This window comes from Nesoenas mayeri, assembly GCF_963082525.1.
Source record: "Nesoenas mayeri genome assembly, chromosome: 25".
Taxonomy (NCBI): domain Eukaryota; kingdom Metazoa; phylum Chordata; class Aves; order Columbiformes; family Columbidae; genus Nesoenas; species Nesoenas mayeri.
In genome coordinates, this window is record NC_137549.1 from 6138661 (window position 1) to 6158681 (window position 20021).

The following is a 20021-nucleotide window of genomic DNA, read 5'->3' on the forward strand; positions in this document are numbered from 1 at the left end:
GGACTGCATTTCAAAAAGTTATTTAAAATGGTTTTGTGTTGTTTTCACTGGAGTGCTGAATATAATGACATAAATACACAGAGGCAACTTTCTTCAGCTGTTCAGGTACCGTTCAGTCAGCACGTTGTCTTACAGCCCAGGCGAGCTGTTGGGCTGACATGTTGACATGACCTAATAAAGGCCGGTTTTGCTCAGTCCTGTTTGTCTGGTGTGTTTGTTTTGCGGGGCTGGAGCTGGTAACAGTTCCTGAGGCACCAGCGCGTTCGCCTTGTGCCGAGGCTCCTCCTGCCCGTTACCCGGCGCGACCGACCCCACAGAGCGGTCTGGCTGTGCCAGCTCCCGCCCAGCCCATGCTCACGGCTAGTTAACGGGGGCCTCGTGGCCAAACCCTTCACCAGTTAACGGGGGCCTCGTGGCCAAACCCTTCACCAGTTAACGGGGGCCTCGTGGCCAAACCCTTCACCAGTTAACGGGGGCCTTGTGGCCAAACCCTTCACCAGAGCCAGTCCCACCCAAGCCACATTAATACCACCAAATAACTTATAGATGTTTAAAGAGCCGTAAAAAAAGATACAAACTCACGTGGTCAAATGCTCACAGGGTGTGCTCAGCTTCGCCAGCACCAATCCACACAGACAAAACCATCCCCAGGACACCCACCAGGTCGGGCTTTTCTCACCTACTTAAGCCACACCTGGGCGGAGCCCCGGGCGGGGCTGGGGTCACTGGGGTCACTGGGCGGGGCTGGAATCACTGGGATCACTGGGCGGAGCCCCGGGCGGGGCTGGGGTCACTGGGGTCACTGGGTGGAGCCCCGGGTGGGGCTGGGATCACTGGGATCAGCCCCGGGCGGGGCTGTGCGGCTGGGCCGGACTCCGGGTCTTTGGGATCACTGGGATCGGCCCCGCGCGGGGCTGGGGTCACTGGGATCACTGGGCTCACTGGGATCGGCCCCGCGCGGGGCTGGGATCACTGGGATCACTGGGCTCACTGGGATCGGCCCCGCGCGGGGCTGGGATCACTGGGATCAGTGGGATCGGCCCCGCGCGGGGCTGTGCGGCTGGGCCGGACTCCGGGTCTTTGCCGGGCGGGCTCGGCAACAAGGAGCGGAACTGAGCGGCCCCGTTCGGCGGCGCTGCCCCGGGATCCCTCGGGCCGGCACCGAGCCCGCGTTTCCCGAGGCTTCCACACGCGAGTCCGGCCCCTCGGCCCCACGCTCGCCCGTGGGTGCCCGGGGATGGCGGTGCCTGTGCGCTCGCCGGGAGCCACCTAGCGACAGCGGGGACGGGCCGGGACAGCGCGGACGAGCAGCGGGCTCCGCTCCCCCTCCCGGTCCCGATCCCCCCCCGTCCCGATCCCGCTCCCAGTCCCGATCCCACTCCCAGTCCCGATCCCCCCCCAGTCCCGATCCCCCCCCCAGTCCCGATCCCCTCCCAGTCCCGATCCCCCCCCCAGTCCCGATCCCCCCCCCAGTCCCGATCCCCCCCCCAGTCCCGATCCCCTCCCAGTCCTGATCCCCCTCCCAGTCCCGATCCCCTCCCAGTCCCGATCCCCAAGCGCGGGGGCTCCGACCCAGCGGAGCTGAAGACAAACAGAGAACGAGGGAAAGCACTGACTCTTTAATAAATTAGCAAAATAAACAGCATTTATATATATATATATATATATATATATGTATATTATATCACTGCATCCCAGCAAATCACATGGGTTAAGCAGGGACATTCGTTGCTCACTCTGATGCTGATTTGGACCCCGGGGTGTCCGTCCGTCGAGGTGTCCCCGCCAGGTGATGCCTGATGGTGTCATACTTAAAAACTCTTAGAAATGAAATAGCTTTTCTGTGAGCCAGAGACACAGCTTCCCATGAGAAAGAAGTTAAATTACCGTATGATTTCATCTGGCTGTCTCCTCGCAGAAATGATTAAAAGAAAGTGATCCAATTTTTCCCCTCTTAAGAAAAAAACCCAACCTATTACCTCACCTCAAAGGGAAGAGGGAACGAAGGAGCAGAACTAACGCATTGGAAGGATTGTCTGTTGTACTAAGCGTGAATGTGATTTGCAGTGTACAAGTCTCTGATTCTGATGATAACCAGGAGCTGAACGGATCAGGTGTTTCAATCACGGGTCGGTCGGTGCCAAACAGGGAGGGACGCGGCCAAGTCCGGTGGCCCCGCGGGCCCCTCAGTCCTCTTCCCTGATGTACTGCCCGGCCTCCCAGCGCTGGGCCATGGCGCTCTTGTGACGAGTCACCCTGGTGCTATCCACAACCTGAGGGAACCCAAGGCACGGTATCTTTTTACAAAGAAGGTATTTTTATAAACGACCCTTTTGCACCCTCCCAGCCAGAAGCGCCTCCCGTTCGGGTTAAATCCGCCGGACGGGGACTGCGGCACGTTCTGCCCAGCGCGGCGCTGACCCCCGTCCAGCCCCGCACTGGGACCCGGGAGCGAGAGGAGCCGGGAGGGCGTGGGGTGCGAGGCCAGGGCGGCGCAAGCAGAGCCCCCGAGCACATAAAGGACTTTACCTCCGTGTTGATCTTGTCAACGGGCTCAATGCCTGCGTACTGTGAAAAGGGGGAAAAAGGGGTCAGAGAACAGCAGCCTTGCAGCGAAACACCCAGAGGCAGCTCGGCAGCGGGCATGGGGGGCAGGTGTGCCCCCTGCCCTCCCCACGGCCAGCGGCGGCTTTGGGCCAGGACCAGAGCTCCCCCGCAGCCCCTGGGGCCAGCGCAGCCCTGCACCGTCGCCAGCGCCGCCGGGTCTCCCACCAACCCGAGCAGCTGCGTCCCCAGCTCGGGTGGGAGTCGGGCACGAGTGTGCCCAGCCCCAAGGCCACCAACCTCCCCACCTGCCACATTCACCTTTCCTTCCTCCTTCACCCTCCTCCTCCGCTCCTCGAAGGGGCTGGAATGAGCCGAGTCTGGGTCGAGGGTCTCCGTGCTGCCCTGGGAGGGACCGGCCACTCTCAGCGGGGTGAAGGACGAGATCAGCCCCAGGATCCCCGCCTGGTGCGGGGCAGGAGCGGCCACGGGGGACCCGGACACGGAGTAGCTGCCACTGACACCTGAGGCAGCTTCAAGAGAAAGAGCCAGTGGGTGAGGGACACCAGGACCGCTCGTGGGGCTCAGGTCCCTGCAGGGGACTGTCAGCAGCGAGGGAAGGGAAACGCAGGACTAGGCACTTCTGGGCCCTTCCAGCACTGTTTTCTGCGGCAACATGACACAAAGTCAAAGTCTGAGCAGCTCTTGGATTAAAAGCTGCGCTGCTCCCGCAGAGCCCATCCCTCACGGCCACGTCTCGCCAGGCCGGGCTGCTCCAGGGACTTCCCACCAAGGACTTGTTCTTGCTGACCACAGAGTCTGTGTCCAAGGAGGATTATTTCTCCCAGGACAACTTGCTACCGACACACAGGGTTCCTTGGGGCATCTCAGCACATCCTTGCAGGGAGGAACTTGGACCACACACCCGCAGCCTCTAAGGCTGGGACTTGATGCTTCCCATCCAGAGCTCTGTCCCCGCGGTCCCCACCGTGGCCGCTCTGCTCTCACGGAGCCTGCGAGAGGCACCTTGTGCAGACTGGGGACACTGCCTGGAAGGTCCCTTGGGACAGACGCCCCACGGTGCCACCCCCGCCCCTGCTGACAAGGAACGGGGGGCTGGAGCGGTGGCCCCGGCAGCTCTGCCTGAGGGACAGACCCCTGCCCACCAATCCCCCCTTACCGGAGCTGTGCCGGGAGCGGGAGCCGTCTTGGTGAACGCCGTCCCCGCTGACCTGGGAGTCCCCATCCAGCAGCTGCCGCCGCCGCCGCTGCTCCTGCAGCTCCTCTTCCCGCTGCAGGTCGCTCCGGATCTCCTCCTCGATCAGCGCCGACGTCTGCGGCTTCCAGGTCCGGAGCCGGTACTGGTCCTCGTGGCCGTCCTCCCTCCGCAGCGGCTGCGGCGTCCCCATGTCATCCACGAAGGAGAGCTTGGGCTTCCAGAAGGGCAGGAAGAAGTACTCCCTGGGCAGGACGGCCGCGCCGGAGCTCGGCGTGGAGCTGGGGAGCCTTCCTCCCCGGGAATCCTCGCCGCTCTGTGTGCTGGCGCTGGTGGCACCGCGCTGGGACAGCGACGCCTGCTCCCGGCTCTTCTCGCTGGCGGTGAAGCGCGGTGGGGACACCTGGAAGCGCACGGTGCTCACTGCGTAGCTGGGGAGGCCTCTCGCACCCTTGGTGTCTTCTGCAGCGTGGGGACCGCGGCTCGGGGGCTGCTCTGCGGCCGACTCGGTGACCCAGCTCCGCCGCTCCTCTGCCCTCCTGGCCGGGGCGGGCGCCTGCGGGGCCGCGTCCTCCTGCTCGAACACCCTCCTGCGCTCGCCCAGCTCCTGCTGCGTCCCCCTGTCGTACGTCCCCAGCAGCCTCCCTTGCCTCTTCAGATCTTCCTCGCGTTTGGTTTCCTGCTCGATTTCCCTCTGGACGTAAAGGGAAGCGCGGCCTTTGTCCTTCCCTTTCCTGCCGGGGCCAGGGGAGCTGTGCATGGAGAGCAGCGGTTTGGTCTGGATCTCCACCAGCTCGCTGCTGGAGGTCAGCCGCTGCATCCCCCGCTCCTTCCACAGGTTCTCCTCCCTCTCCATGGCCATGCGGATCTCCCGCTCAATGGGTGTCTCGTTGCTGATCTTTGTCTCCTTGTCCAGGCCGTTGCTGCTGGTCTTCAGCTCCACGATGCCGTTGAAGACCTCGTTGGACACGCTGCCATCGCTGGCGTAGCTTGCATTGCCTTCATTATACATCTCACCCAAGCCGGAGTCCAGGTCCTCCCGGGAAGATGCTTTGGTCAAGCCGGCGGTTTTCCTGGTGGAATATGACCTGTCAGTATCAGCCCTTCTGGGAGCATGAACCTCGTCCTTCACGGGTGTCTTGTAGGACACGCTGTAAACCTGATACACGGCCTTGTCCGTCCTGCTCTGGCTGGATGGGCTGGCACTACCATAAGCTCTTGCAGCCTTCGTGGCCATCTCAGGGCTGTGCCACTCTTGCCGAGAGACTTTTGTCATTGACTCTGGCTTTGGAGACATGGGCTGTTGCCCTGGGCTGAAGAAATTGCCCGGGCTGGTCTTTTCCAGCATCAGGAACTGCTGCCGAGCAGCAGAGAAGTTGATCTGCTCTGTGTCAATGTTTTCAGGGTCGACGGGCGTCGCTGCCCTCCCCGAGGGAGACTTGTCGAAGCGAAGGGAGAAGCTGGTGGTGAAGCTGCCTGTGCTCTTGCCCTCGCCCGAGCCCGCGGTGCTGGAGCTCAGCTCGTCCAGGGAGCTCCAGCGCTCGGCCGTGGTGGAGCTCTTCCTCAGCGCCTGGCTGCGGATGATCTCCTTCCGCTCGTCCTGCAGCTCCCTGGCTTTCTCGGGCGAGATGTTGGGTGGGGGGACCCTGGGTTGTTCCTGCTCATCCTCATCGTAAAGCTTCGAGGGCTTCCTCTCGCCTCTGTAAGCCCGGAGGTCGTACAAGCTTCCCGACCTCACCACCTCCAGCTTGGACTCCCTGTCCGGTGATGGGGTCCAGACGTCTTTTCCGCCGTCCAGGAAATTCGAGGGTGACTTGGCCCTTGTTTTCCAGCTGTAGCCGTTTTCCACCCTGTGGCTGCTGTGCCGAGCGGAGCCAAACACGTCGTCGTCGCTGTCAGCCCTGTGCGCCGCGAGCGAGCCGGCCGCGGCGTCGCCGCCATCGAGCCGCTGCGACGTCTGCGGGAGCTGGAACACCAGGTGCCTGGTGACCCTGTCCATGTCCTGGGCTGTGTCGGCGGTCACTGCTCCGCCAGCCTCCACCGGCACCGGGGATGCTGCTCAGCGTCGAGGCCGCTCTTGGGGGGACACGGGGCAGGACCTGCGGGTAGGAGGGGACAACGGTGTCAGGAGCGGGAGACAGAGCCGAGGAGGGGCCGGCAGCTCCCCCCAGCGCGGCAGCACTGTCCTCGCCCCGGCGGTGACCGGGAGATCCCTGTGCCAGGGGACAAACGCCACTGTCCCCAACCAGCCACAGTGTCCGCTCGGCTGCACCGGCCTCCGTCCCCTGGTGCCAAACCACACGCACTGGGCAGGGAGCAGCCCCGGGAGCATCCACTGGCGCAGGGAGAGGCACCGGCGGCACCGGGCCCACCCCTGCCTGGAAACCCTCGTGGTGTGTTTGCGGGAAGAGGCTCCAGATAGCCGAGTTATTGAAACAGCCCATACCATAAAAATGGTTTCATGGCTCATAAAAAGGAGAGACTTTAACCCCCGTGTCCTGCAAAGCGGGAGTGAACCGCCCCCACCTTGGCGCCGGTGCTGCTGCGCTGACCGGGTGGGACGCGGTGCCAGGGGAGGGAGGTGGCACGGGCGGCTCCCCGTGGCGCAGCAGCTCTCGCCGCGGTGCCGATGCCATCCCTGGCCTGACCTCTGCGCCAGCAAGACACGCGGACAAGCTGGGAGTGACCACAGACAAGTGACACATCCTCTCTGCTCGCCGAGGCGTCACCGCAGCCCGGCATTGCAACAGCCCGGCCACCGCCATGCGGTGACAGCGCCCGCTCTGCTCTGCTCTGCTCCCCTCCCACCCCGCCTGGCTGGGCCCTTCCCCTGCCCCTGAGCAGCTTTTTAAGCCTCTCCTGGGGCTCATTGGGGGCAGCTGGGGCCAGGGTGGTGCCGCAGCCCCGTGCCCGGCCGAGGGGCTCAGCGCCGGGGGGCTCAGCGCCGGGGGCAGCAGGAGCGGGGCCGGGCTGCGCGGGGGCGGCCGTTCCCGGTGCTCCCTGCCCGGCTGCATTCCCGTCACCAGGCACTCGCTATTGCTCCTTTACAGCCTCTGATGACACGAATAGTGACAACTCCGCTCACACCCCTTATCGCGGTTGGAGGGGCCAGAGGTCCCTGCCGGGAGGGGACCCCTCACTGGGAGTGGGGAGGGGACACAGCGGGGCTGTTATTGGGGCTCCTGGCCGCACCACAGCCCATCCCGAAGCGGCACCCAAACAACCCGCCTGCCTCGGCCCCGCTGGGCAGCGCTGTGGGAGCGTGGGGGTCCCAAGCTTGTTCCCCCCATGCCAAACTGCCCCCGGCCCGGCCAAGCACCCCAGGGGGACGCTGGGTGGAGAAAGCAGCATCACAACACCCACCAGCCTGGCTTGGGCCCCCCACCATAAAGAGACACCCAGGGGGTTTTCCAGGGTCCCCCCACCCCGGGGTGCTGCAGAACTGCAGCGCGCCCACCCCCCTGCACAGAGGCCGCGTGTGCTCCCGGTGCTGCCGTGCGGGAACGTGTCACCACACAGGACCGTGTGACCGCGCCGCCGCGGCCCTCGCCTGGCACCGCGGCCAGAGCCGGTGTGCACGTACCCCCTCGCCACAGCTGGACCATGCGTGGGGAACCGCCCCGCCAAGGCTGGGGGGCAATGGCCGCCCCGGCGTTGCCCTCGCCGTCACCCCGACCGCGCAGCACTTACTGTCTGGGGGGGCTGCCGGGGGGGTCCCCATGCCCGGGGCGGCTGCACGGGGCGCCCAGCGCAGCCGCGGCCGCCTGGGAGTGGCTGGGGCGGCGGGAGGGCGGGGGGGCCGCGGGGCTGCAGGGCGCTGATAAGCCCAGCTCGAGCCCAGGAAGAATTCCAAGAACTGTGCTGGGCTCAGCGCTGGCCGCGGTTCAATGCCCTGTTCCCGACCCCCCCGCGCCACCATCGCCCGCTGCAGCTGGCTCCCACGCCGGGACGGTGCCCTTGGCCCCCCTGTGGCACACACCAGCGTGCCGATGCACCCGCAGGCCCATGTGCTCTTGCACCAACACACCCGTGCACCCATGCACCGGTGCGGCCGTGCACCAACGCCCTCCTGCAGCATCTGACCGCGGACACAACTCCAGCCCTGCGGGGCTGAGATCCCCAAGTCCCCGCTCAGGGCCCCGACACGGTGCTGCTGGCTGGGGAGGGTGCGGAGGAGCCCACGGGCTGTGACCTCCACGGGAGTCCCTGTGCTAACGCCACGGGACCTCCCGGCACCCAATAACCCTGTGGGGCGGGTGCCCTCGCTGCCATGGCAGCCCTGGCTGTGCCGGCCCCGCCACCCCGGTGCTGTCCCGGCCCCGCTCCCTGCCGGCCCCAGCGCCCAGATCCGCCGTCTCCGCTGGCACCAGCAGGTGATGCTCTGCCGGGACGCTCAGCCCGGTGCTGAGTCCCTGTCCTCGTCCTCCCTGCCACGACAGTCCTGCTCCTCCTGCCACGAGCCCCCCGGCCCCACTGCCGCCGGTGCCGGCCCAGCGCGGTGACGGTGCCAGACACCACTCGCCCTGGCTGTGCGGTGCCAGGGGTCCCACTTACCCTCTGCCCAGCCCCCCGCTGTCCCCAAGGCCACTCTGCGGGCCGGTGGCTGTGGCACTGGCTGGCCTGGGGGCCGCGGCTGCGGTGCGGCTGCCAGCAGCTCTGCGTTTCCGGGCAGGAGAGCGGAGCCTGTTTTACCGCGGGGCTGAGACAAAGTCCACGGGTGACGGCTGGGGAGCGCGGAGCCACCACACCCGTGCAGGGCGTGTGCTCGGCTCCTGCGCTGGCACCGGGCAGGGATGGGGCCCCAGCACCACGGAACGAGCCCTGGCATCGCAGCCCTGGGCAGAGCAGGAACCCCCAGCCCACAGCCACGTGGTGACGGGACCTGGGGGACCCTGACCCTGGCACTGCCCCTTGGGAGAAGCCCCAGGGCAGGGACAGGAGGAGCCACAGCTAAGCTAGGGAAGGGGCAGCAGAGCCCTTTCCCAGCATCCCCATCCCATCATCCCCATTCCCAGCATCCTCATCCCATCATCCCCATCCCATCATCCCCAGCATCCCCATCCCATCATCCCCAGCATCCCCATCCCAGCATCCCCATCCCCTGCCCCCAGGATCCCCACCGCAGCCCCGTTCCCGCGGGGGTGCTGAGCGCGGTGCCGGGCGTTGGGGCGCCGCCCCGGTCTCCCCGCGAGGGCGGAGGCACCAGCTGTTGGTCACACAGTTTATTTGCTCAATTCAGGTGTTTTACAAACAACGGGGAGGGGTGGGGAGGGGAAACTTCCAACGGCTTCGGCACGAGTGAAAAGCTGGGGGACACGGGAAGTGCACTTCAGCGGGGGCTGGCGGGGGCCCGGGATGGGGCTGGGGTGCGCGGACCCCCCAGCCCCAGGGGCCCGATCCCCTCCCTGCGCCAAGGGCCCGGATGGGGCCAGGGCTGGCACCAACCAAGGGGCAGGGGTGCGGGAGGGGGCCCTGGCGGGGGCTGGGTGGGGGTGGCAGGAGGTGACGTGCATCCCCGCTGGGGACCCACCCCAGCCAGTCCCCAGGATCCATGGGGCTGATGCCCCGCAGCATCCAGCCCCCCGCCCTGCAGCCATGGGGCTCCAGCAATGCCCGTCCGCGGGAGAGGGTCCCCATTCCTCCAGGGGGCACCAGCCCTGACCCCCCCATTCGCCCCTCAGCTCTGCCTCTCCCAGAGGCGCTGGGTGGCTGTGGGGGGCCCGGGGCCGCGCTCCCCCCAGGGGGACTCACACGGCAGCATCGCAACCCCCGCAGCCCCCACTGGGGGAAAAACACAGCCCGGGTGGTAACTGGGGGGCAATTGGGATGTGATGGGGGGGTCACTGCTCACACGAGGGGCGAGGGGGAAGGGAGGCCTTGGGGGGGCCACCCCCACCAGCTGCCTCAGCTGCCGCGGCAGAAGCACCTGTGGCCAGGGCAGGGCTCAGCACCTACGGGTGCTGCTGTGGGACCCCCCCCACCCTCCCGCCTGCCCCAGCGGGTCTCAGTGGGGACGAAACGCTGGTGCTGGTGGTGAAATCCCCGCTGAAGGGCTGGGGCGGGGGCTGGGGGGGCGGGGGAGGCGCTCACAGCTGCGGCACAGGTACGGTGTCCTGGGGACACCTCCATGGGACAGCGGAGCCCAGCAGCTCCCAGTGCCGGTGCCTGGGCTGAACTGGGCTGAACTGGGCTGCCCTGCTCGACCTGGGGAGCTGCGGCTGCAGCCCCGGCCCCAGCGAGCGGCTCCGCAAAGCTGCTGCTCGGGCAGCTCAGCCGGGGCAGGAGGGGGACGCGGCGCTGGGCCACCCCACTGCTGCTCCTGCCCCATCCCCGGCCCCGTGGGGCTGGGACCTCCCAGCGGCCCCTCCCTCGCTGCCATCATCACCCACGTCACCCCGGGAGGACACGGGCACCCAGCCATGGCACCCTCGGTCCTCTCGTCTGGTAGAGCCAAGCGACGCTGGCATGGCAGCTGACACGGAGGAGAGGCCCCGCGGGAGCCTGCGGCACCGGTGCTGGGCAGCGGCACCGTCACCATGAGCACCCGGGGAGCAGAGCGGGGTGTCCTGCCTGCAGCCCCCGGGACAGGCTGGGGACAACCCCGCAGGTGCCACGCGCGGCGCACGGTCCCCTGCGAGCCCCGGCCGTGGTCGAGCGCCGTGGAGGGGGAGCCGCCCGCGCTGCCCTTCGCTCGCCGGGACACACTCCGTCCTGGGGGTCCACGGCTCAGGGAGCCGGGGGGTCAGGAATGAGGACACGGGATGGAGCAGGGACATCCGCAGGCAGCGGGAGGGGACAGCGCAGGGCCCGTCCCACCGGAGCGGCGGCTGGTGGAGGCGCAGAGTCAGGGGCTGGTGTGGGGCTGCTCCGTGCCCGCCGCGGGCTGGGCCGAGCGCGGGTCCCGCCGGCTCCCTGGGAGTCCCCCATGGACACGGCGTGTCCTCCGAGCCCCCAGCCCACCCGGCTCTGTCCTCCGGCGGCGGGTGGGAAGTTGCCGGTGAGAGGAGGGGAAGGCTCCAGCGTCGGCATCGGGAGGCACCGGCACGGGGCGAGGCTGGGCGGGGGGTGGGTGCCGTGGGGTGGGGGGTCTCTAATAAATACCACGGGCAGCGCTGGTGGGGTGCGGCGCGGGGCGGGCGTCGGGCAGACGGGGTGAGCGGTGCCATGGGTTGCTGCTCCTGCCGTGGCTTCGCCGGCGCCGTGCTGGATCTCCCCGGCTCTGCAGAACGAGGGTCCGTGTCCGGCAGGGGGGAGCCCGGCATGCCAGGCCTGGCGAGCGGGGGCCGGGGCGGAGGGGTGCGGCGGGGGCAGCCGGCGGCGGCGGCGCGGGGCCGGCGCGGCTCACATCACCGTGCAGCACTTGCAGCGCTGCTTCTTCGCGTCCATCTCCTGCTCGGCCTCCTTGGCGTCCGTGGCGTTGGTGTCCGGCTTCTGCCCGCCCGGGCCCTCCTCGCCCAGCGGCTGGGCGGCCACCGGCTCCAGCGCGGTGCCGTTGGGCGGCGCGTGGTCCTTCTGCGCCGGCTCCGGCTTGCTCTCGGTGTCCTCGATCACCACCAGCTCGGCCTTGATGGTGCCCTCCAGCCCCAGCACCTTCTTGGTCTCATCCTCATCCTCCACGTTCTGGTAGCCCATGAAGATCATGGTGACGGGCTGCTCGCGGCTCGGCTCCGTCCCCTCGCCCGGCGGCACCGCGGCGCTTTCCCGCGGCTTGGCCTGCAGCCCCGTGATCTCCCGCCGCGGCGTCGGCTTCTGGCTGCCCGGGGCGCTGCCGGCGCCCTCGCCCCCCTTGGCCGGGACCTCCCGCCCGGTGGCTTCGCTCAGGGTGGCCTCGTCCGCCTTGTGCAGGAGCTCGTCGACCTCGGAGGAGCTGAGGGGCTGCGCCCCGTTTTGCAGGGCCCCGTCCTCGACGCTCACCGCGTGCACCACTGCGGGGACAAGGAGAAGGAGCGTGAGGGGGCTGCGGCCAGGGGCTCAAGCTGACCTGGGAAAGCTCCTGCTGGCGCAGCCCCCTTGGCCGCAGCTCCTGTGCAGCCGGGGAGTGGCCCCTTCCCCTCCCCAAGGCCGGCACTGAGGCTGGGACCCCCCGGCAGCACCCGGCCCCCCATCCAGAGCTGCTGCCAGACCCCTGCAGCCCTGCCTGGCAAGAAGATGGAGAGGCTGGAACAAAAGCACAACATGAGGAGCTGTTCCCAGCCCTTGGCGCATCCGAAGCCCCGGTGAGCCCTGCAGGAGCTGCGGCCAGGCTTCCAACGACCGCCAGGCTGGCCGCGCTCACCGCGGTGCGGTGGTGCCTGGCTGCTGCCCGGCCCGGCGGGGCTGACGCTGCCGTGGCAGATCAGTGCTGCCACCTGTGCGGCCGCGGCGAGCGCTCGGCAGGCGCTGCCCTGCCACATCCCACCGTGGCCGCCGTGTCCCGCTGCCCGCGGCCCCATGGCCGGGAGGGAGGGGGCTCTTTGCTGCCGTAGCGCGGTGCGTGGCTGTAACGTGCGTCATGGTGAGAGCCGCCTCCAGCTCATCGCATTTTCCACTTGACCTGAGGCATCATGAGACGATCAGCACAGCAGCTTCAGGAGCCAGTCGATGGAGTGATGGACAACAGCCAGGCCAGACACATGGCCGTGGCCACGGGGAGGGTGGTGGACGGGACCGGCTGCCGGTGCAGCGCGGTTTCACTGGTCGCTCTGCGGAGCCCAGGGTCTGCTCTGCAGCAACAGCCCCTGGAACGCACGCTGGCCCTGTGGCCAGTCCCCACCGCCGGCACGTCCCGGGCACGGCAGATCCTCCTCTCACTCTCCCGCGGCGCAGGGTCACGATGCGCACACCAGGGCTGGTCCGTCGGGACCGGCTGCCCCGTGCTGCCGGAACGGCTCCCACGCCACTGGGGACCGGCGGGGGGTGCCCGGAGCCGCGTCCCTGCCGAGCCGGTGCGGACGGGGGGAGCAGCCCCAGCCCGTCCCTGGCGCCCACCGGGGCAACTCAGGCAGCCGCTCCGTGTCCTCTGCCCCTCGCTCCTGCGGGCGCGGCGGGCCCGGCCGTACCTTTCAGCTCATCCTCGTACACCTTGACCCCCTGCAGACAGTGGTTCTGGGGGAGCAGGGTGGTGCTGGACAGGACCTTGGTCTCCCCAGTCACTCTGTCCTTCTCCACCGTGATCTCCACCGAATACATGGCTGGGACACAAAGAGGACAGTGCGCGTTACGGCAGCCCCGGCCCTCCCCGGCCCCTGCGCAGCGGCGGCGGCGGGCAGCGGTGCGGCAGCGCGGCAGCGGTGCGGTGCTCAGCGGCGGCAGCGGTGCGGGAGGCGGCAGCGAGGAGCAGTGAATGGCAGAGGCGGATGTGACATCCTGGGCGCAACCCTCCTATGGCACCCGTGGGGCCGTCGCCGTCCTGGTGCTGCCGGCATCTCCTTACCTCCGCAGGGTCTGCATCGCGGGCACAGCCAGGCCACGGAGGCACGGCGGCAGGTGCTGCCACATCCGTCTGTCTGTCCGGCCTGTGCGCGGTGCCAGTCGTGGCGCGCGGGCTGGGAGCCAGGGTCAGGAGACGTCCCCCGCTGGGGGCGCTGGCACGGGGGCAGCCCCTCCGCCCCACGGCACGGCTGATCCTCGGCACCTCTCTGCTGGCTCCCGGCCAGTCCCCGCCAGCGCTGGGATCACCTCGGCCTGGGGACACTTTGCTCCGAGGACCCGAGATGGGCTCTGAGCCTCCCCACACCGGAGCCAGCCCCTCCACCCTGGCAGCCGAGCAGCCGCAGACGGAGCAGGAGGCAAAGGATGAAACCGGAGCAGAGACGCGGGGCACGGGGAGGCCCCGAACCACGAACCAGCCGCGGGGTGGAAGCGAAAACAAACGCTCTGATTGCAAATAAACGATGTTCTGTGCCTGGGGCGCGGAAAGGCATCGAGCGGCGGCGGCGGAACAGCGTGGGGGGAAGGGGCCGGGAGGGAGAGCTGCTCCCAGGCAGCAGGTACCCACCTGCCTTCATCATGTCGGTGCCTTCCACCACCTTCATGGGGCTGCTGGAGACCTTCTCGGCTGGGGAGGGAGAGGAGAGGTGATCACCAGAGCCCAAACCATCGCACTGTGTCTGTGCGCCCGCGGGAGGGGCCCCGGGGACCGGCCGGGGCCTGCGAGGGACGGGGACACGGGGACGGGGCTGCCCGGGGGGCAGCACGAGGGGGCGGCACATGCAGCGCCCCAAGATCAGGAACCGCGGGGGGGCGGGTTCACCTACCCTTGACTGTGCCCAGCGGACTCTGCAAAACAGAAAAGAGAGGTCAGGAGGCACCGGGAGCTGCTGTGCGCCCACCACCCACGCGCCCAGCCCACCGGAGCCAGGGACCCCCACCCCACGGGCAAAGGAACCGGCAGGGCAGGGGCTCCAGGGCTGGCAGTGACATGGTGGTGGCCAGGTCACCCCACTGGGGCCCAGGGCCACCGCAGCCACACCAGCACCTGGCAGCACCCTGCTCTGCACCGGCAGCGAGAACCGGCTCTGGTCTGGCTGAGGGGGAGCGAACGCCGACCCTCGTTCCCCTCCCGAGCAGGCAGCCCCGGCGCAGCGCGGCCGTGCCCACCTTCTGCGCGTTGGGGACGGGCTCTGTCTTCTGCTCCTTGGCCGGTGCCGCCGCCTCCGCCAGGTTCTCCTTGGTGGAACCTGCCGAGCTGCCGTTCTCCAGCGTCTCCAGCTCCTTCTCCAGCCTGCGGGGAGAGCGGGGCCATGAGGCTGCGGCGCAGGCAGCGCGGTGCACGCAGCCACAGCAGGGCGATGGTCGTGGTTCTGCAGGTGCTGAGCACCCGGGCTCAGCCGACGGGCTCGGCCCAAGCAGACGAGATAACACCCCATGGGCATCAGGATTGACCCCACAGGGTGACCCCCCAGCTTTTGCTGTCCCGGTGCAGTGACAACCGAGCCCGCCACGCGCTTGCCAGTGCCCTCGCTCGGTGGCGCGGGGCAGCGCTGCTCCGGCACTCTTCAGCTCCCACACAAGTTGCCTGAAACCCAACTGAGCTTCCACAAGGGCAACCACACGTTCCCAGCCAGCGAGCGCAGCTGAGAGCCGTGCCAGCAGCAGGGCCCCCGGATGCCGTGGGGTCTGGGGAGTCCCCGCAGACCCCTGTCCATGGGAACTAGGGCTGCTCTGTCAGCGCGGCGGCAGCGCCCCCCGGCAGAGCCCCCCGTACCTCCTGTCTCCGCCGAGGCGCCGGCAGAGGAATGCACCGCGCCATTAGCTGGACACAAAGGCCCCTTCGTGCCTGACCCCTCTCTGCACCGATGCTCGGTAATTAATGGCACGGCCATGACTGATTGCATTCTTGCGGGACAGCCGGGCTGCCCGGACACCTCCGTGCTGGGGCTCTGGCCCCTCCTTGGTGGCAGCACAGGCACGGGGGGGTGGGCTGAGGCCGGGGGGGTCCTGGTGCCCAGCATGTGGGACCGAGCTGCATCTCCACACTTGGTGCCCCCCAAGTGCACCCTGACACCCTGGCCCCCTCTTACCTCTGGATAGTTTCCTCCAGCTCCTTGGTCTTCACCTCATCCTCCTGCATCTGCTTCTTCATGGCCTCCTCCTCCTCGGAGGCTGAGGCCGGGGCTCCCTCCAGCAGCCATCTCTCCCGCAGAGCCTTGGACTGGGGAGCAGAGCGGGGTCAGGTCCTGTCCCCCGCAGCTGGGGGTCCCCAGCGTGTCCCTGGGGGTCTCAGGGGACGCTCACCTTGAGGTGCTGCAGCTGCCGCCGGTCGTCCTCGAGCTGCCGCCGTTTGTTCTCGATCTCGGTCTGACGCTTCCGCTTCTCCTGGGGGGAACAGAGCGGCAGAGCCGGGGTGGGCGCTGGGCGCCGCTGCGCCGGGGGCACCTCCCTCCCGGCCAGAGCAGCATCCCCGCGGCGGGGGGCGGCAGGGAGCAAGGGGCTCCCACAGAGCCTGGACACTGGGACACAAGCCATGGCCAGGGCTGCGAGACTGGCCTTGGGGACAGCACCCAGCTGTCACGTCCCTGCCCTCGCCGGGGGAAACTGAGGCATGGAGGGTGCAGAGAAATCAGGACAGAGCCTGGAGCCTGTTTGCTGTCTCAAAATGTCACTGTCCCCTGTCCTGGCCCCGCTGAGCAAGCTGCCAGCATGGGAGGAACCAGCCCCATGGCCTCTCCCCCACCCCCCCAGCCGCACATCCTGGGGCCGGTCCAGATGGTTCCAGCAGAGTCAGTTCCAGCCCGGTGAGCGTCACCCGCTCCCCTTCTCTGGCCCAGAACAATCTGCCCTTTGTGCAGTGGAGATGTGGAGATAGGGGCTGGGCCGGGGCCGCTGCAGCACACAGAGGGCAGGGGAGCTGCCGCAGGGCAGCACCCGGGGGTAAAACAGCCCAGCACCCCGCTCTGTGCTGGGGGGCGCTCAGGTCCCTGCCTACAGCAGCTTCCCGGGCTGGAGCCCCTGCACCAGCACCGTCCTCCCCCCGTGTCTGCCCCACAGTCTGCTGGTGATGCCGGGGACATGGGGACATAGGGACACCAGCTCACGCGGGACTCACCGCGATGGCCTGCAGCCGCTCCTGCTGCAGCGTGCTGGCCTCCACGACCCTGCAAGAGAGCAGAGAGAGCGGTGACGAGCGCGGCCGCCCCCGTGGAGGAGAGGTGCGGGTGAATGGGGACATTGTGCCACCACCGAACCGCACAAAGCAGCCGGACAACGGCTGAACCCTTCCCTCCCAACAGCTGCTTTCTCCCCTTCCCTCGCCACCCGGGAGCCAGGAGCTGCTCACCCGCACGGCTCCTCCAGGCACCCCTGCCCAAACCCCCTGGGACGCGCACCCGGCCCAGCACCAGGAGCGACCTGGCACGGTGGGACCTGCTCCCCCCACAGCCGCGGCGCAGATGGAAATGGTGACCGTGGAGAGGCCGGAGCGGGACAGTGCTGGCTGCCCCTGCGGTTCAACTTGGCTCACACTTTCCATTCCCAGCCCATTTCTTGGCTGCTGACACCTTTCCTGGACAGTGACCTCTCCGGACTGTGCGCACAGGCACACGCACGCACACGTGCACAGACACACGGACACGCACAGACACAGACATTGCAACAGGCGAATCCCCGTGGCTGTGGCTGGGGACGCTGCCAGCGGCAGCCGCCGCGTTGGCCCTGACACAGCTCCCTGGGTGCAGCCGGGCCCCGGGGTGCTGCAAGAAGGGGGTGCCCCGACCCCTCGCAGCAACGCGCCCAACTTCTCAGCGCGAAGCAGCAGGTGCAGGTTGGGCAGGCGGAGCCGCAGCGCGGGGCTGGGGGCGGCTGCCCGGGGCCGGCCGCGCCTGGGGATGCTCCGGCGCCGCGGGAGCCGGCTGGCTGCTCGCCAGGCGACGCTAACGAGGTGCTTAGCTGTGACACTAATTAGGGTGGGAGGCACAGAGGTATCGTCAGGCGATGGATCATTGCCACTTACTTCCCAGAGCGAGGGACAGCGGAGCCTGCGAGGGGCAGCTGCGCAGGCGGCCGCTCCGCAGGGGACACCGGTGGAGGCACCGGCCCGGGCTCCGCTCCCCGCGGCCGAGCCCCCGCAGCCCGGGCGGGGGATCCGCAGCCCCTGCCCGCGGCGGAGGGGGCAGCAGAGCCCCTGGGCTCGGTGTGCGCCGGTGCTTCGGTGCGCAATCATTTCCCAACTCCCCGGAGCCGCCGCGCACACGGAGCCGGCACGGCTGATGCGCGGGGGCGGGGGGACGCCCCTGCACCTGCCCCCCGCCCCCCCGGGGCCAGCCCTGACGCTTTGAAAGCGCAATTAGAGCAAGAAGCGAACGGTCCCTGCCCAGGGGCAGGAGGAAGGGGAGCGGCCCTGCAGTCCCAGCCCACGCGGGGCGGCTCGGGGCGCGGGGGGGACAGGGAGGGGTGGGCAGCGCCGTGTCCCCAGCACAGCGGGAAAAGCCATTAGCGAGGAGCACATGCATGTGCAAGAGCTGGGCTGTGCAGCAAATCAAAGGGGCTCTGCCGGGCCAAAAGGACCCCCTGCGCCCCCCCTCGAAGGCAGCGATTAACCAAAAGCTGCTCAGAGCCGCCCGTCCTCCCCTCACCCCGGATCCTGGCGGCTGTGAAATCCAGGCCAGAAAAACAAACCGGGGAAGGTGTCGCTTTTGTAGCGGTTATTTTTGCGCTGTTCGTGGCTGTTTGGCAGGCGCAGGCGCACACCCGCCTGGCAGCCCGACGCCGCGCTCCCACCGGGAATTAAATCATTACAAACCCTAAGAAAGTCGGAGCGTCTGCACGTCCCTCCGCCATCCCCGCTGGCTCTGCCGCCGCACCCGCGCGGCCGCGGGCTCTGAGAGCAGCAGGGGCCGGCACAGCGGTGCCAGGGCCGCCCTTTGCCGTGGGCACCTCCCTGCGCCGGGGCTGCGGGTCCCCCCGAGCCCGGCGCTCAGCACCCCAGACTCGCAAGGCTTTGGGCCAGGGCCTGTTTCTCTCCTGGATCTTGCCCCGTTTGATGGATCCAAACTTTAACAGCGTTCCTGAAACGTTCTGTTCTGCTTTTCCTCCCTCCTCCATCCTCTTTATTTTCCATTATTTGCTCCACTCTCTACATTCCCGGGTTGAACGCCAGGAATCTTCCTGGCCCAGGGAGAGACACAAAACAGGCTGAATGCCCCTCGCTGCACCCCCCCGGCCCTCTCTGTGCACCCCAACTCTTCTTCCTCCGCTGTTCTCCGTGGGACTGGAGCTGCAGCCCCGGGTCGGGGACGCGCGATGGGGCCAGGGCCGGTGCGATGGGGCCGGGGACGCGCGATGGGGCCGGGGCCGGCGCGATGGGGCCGGGGACGCGCGATGGGGCCGGGGCCGGCGCGATGGGGCCGGGGACGCGCGATGGGGCCGGGGCCGGCGCGATGGGGCCGGGGCCGGTGCGATGGGGCCGGGGCCGGCGCGATGGGGCCGGGGACGCGCGATGGGGCCGGGGCCGGTGCGATGGGGCCGGGGACGCGCGATGGGGCCGGGGCCGGCGCGATGGGGCCGGGGACGCGCGATGGGGCCGGGGCCGGCGCGATGGGGCCCCGCCGCTCCGGCCCGGTGAGTGGCGGCTCCGCCGCGCCGGGAGGCGGTTCCCTGGCAACGGCGCCATGGCAACGGCGCGAGCCGCGCGGATGCGCACGGCGGGCGGGGGGATCGGGGGGACCGAGGGGCCACCCTGGGGCTGGGAGGGACCCACCGACCCCTCGGAACCGCGAGCCCAGGAAAGAAACCCAAATCGAGCCCTTCCTCCCCCTCATTTCAGCTCCGGTTCAGGGGCTCCTGCTGTTCCGCCCGGTACCCGCGTCCCAGGGAAGCTCCGCCGGCCGTGCCCAACGCACCGCGTGGCAGGGACAGCCACGGGCCGTGGCACGGGAGACAAGGTCGATGGGACCACAGACACAGGTGGCACTGGGGATGACACCCCAGGAACTCCCACCTCCAAACGCAGCAGCCCCTGGCCCCACGGATGGATCCACACGCGTGTGAGCACACACGCACCCCGTACACGCACCCACACGCTCTCCAGCTCTTTCCAGCCCTGCTGATGCTGCCATTTCCTACCATCACAAGGGAAGCCCATGACCTTTCATCTCCTCCCCGCCTGACATGAAACAATAATGTTTATTTGCCTTCCTCTGTTTTTTTCCCATTAGCTCATCCAAATGTGCGAAGAGCCGTTTCAAGCTGCTCCTCCACTCCCCTGACCTCTGGTCCCTTTCCACTCGCTCAGCTCTGAGCCAGGGGGAGGGCAGAGAGAGCTCTGCGAGGGGGCACCACTGCACAGACCCCCGTACAGACCCCGGTGAGACGGGTCCCGGTGTGGGGCCCAGAGCCCACGCAAACGGCGGCACTGGTGGCAACGAAGGGACCGGCGCTGATTTACACCACTGTTCCCATGCCAAGAGCTGGGCCCCTTGGCTGAGCCCGGTGTGACGCTGCCGTGGGAGCTCGCCTGCGGAGCGGCTGCAGAGCCTCCGTCACGAAGCCATTAGCAGCGGGGCCGCTATCGAACGCCCTGTTGGCAGCGGGCGCGGAGGGGAGGGGGCCGTGCAGCCCGCGGCCGGCACTCATCGACCGCAAAGGCAAATAAATCAACAGCCAGCGGCTCAGCGAGGACAGCCAGAAACCCGCGCTGCCGAGGAGCCGAGTGCCGGGCACCGGTCTGACCCGCCTGCTCAGGTCCTGGTGACACGGGGGCTGCTCCGGCCCCGCCACACAGTTCTGGCTGCCTGCACCGCGCAGCTGGCTGCATCACCCAGCTCAGCCGTGCCCTTCCCTCCCG

The 20021-nt window shown here is 68.4% G+C and overlaps 2 protein-coding genes across 6 annotated transcripts; both read right to left on the reverse strand.

Annotated features, from left to right (window-relative positions):
- Positions 1-1604: 1604 nt before the first annotated feature.
- On the reverse strand, positions 1605-8448 carry MISP (mitotic spindle positioning). 5 transcript variants are annotated; one of them, XM_080359321.1, is made up of 5 exons: positions 8315-8448; positions 3725-5859; positions 2866-3077; positions 2530-2568; positions 1605-2273 (listed from the first exon to the last, which is right to left on the reverse strand). In XM_080359321.1, the coding sequence occupies exons 2-5, from the start codon at positions 5757-5759 to the stop codon at positions 2187-2189; spliced, it is 2373 nt and encodes a 790-aa protein (XP_080215447.1). In that variant the 5' UTR covers positions 5760-5859; positions 8315-8448; the 3' UTR covers positions 1605-2186. The 5 variants fall into 5 exon arrangements, with proteins under 5 accessions (XP_080215447.1, XP_080215446.1, XP_080215448.1 ...); XM_080359320.1 differs by lacking the exon at positions 8315-8448 and adding an exon at positions 7451-7525; XM_080359322.1 differs by lacking the exon at positions 8315-8448 and adding an exon at positions 7344-7442 and having other exon boundaries at positions 2866-2949.
- Positions 8449-11101: 2653 nt separating this feature from the next.
- Positions 11102-19810, reverse strand: PALM (paralemmin; the record flags this gene model as incomplete). The annotated part of the gene is made up of 9 exons (XM_080359205.1): positions 11102-11685; positions 12799-12930; positions 13737-13796; positions 13996-14017; positions 14339-14462; positions 15262-15392; positions 15476-15556; positions 16287-16335; positions 19692-19810. The coding sequence occupies 9 exons, from the start codon at positions 19808-19810 to the stop codon at positions 11102-11104; spliced, it is 1302 nt and encodes a 433-aa protein (XP_080215331.1).
- Positions 19811-20021: the final 211 nt, after the last annotated feature.

Coding starts and splice junctions, on each gene's coding strand:
- MISP (XM_080359321.1), bottom strand. CDS start 5,759: ATGGACAGGGTCACCAGGCACCTGGTGTTCCAGCTCCCGCAGACGTCG. Junction 3,078..3,724: donor CCGCTCCCGGCACAGCTCCG/GTAAGGGGGGAT, acceptor TTTCTCTTGAAG/CTGCCTCAGGTGTCAGTGGC. Junction 2,274..2,529: donor TTGACAAGATCAACACGGAG/GTAAAGTCCTTT, acceptor GGGTTCCCTCAG/GTTGTGGATAGCACCAGGGT.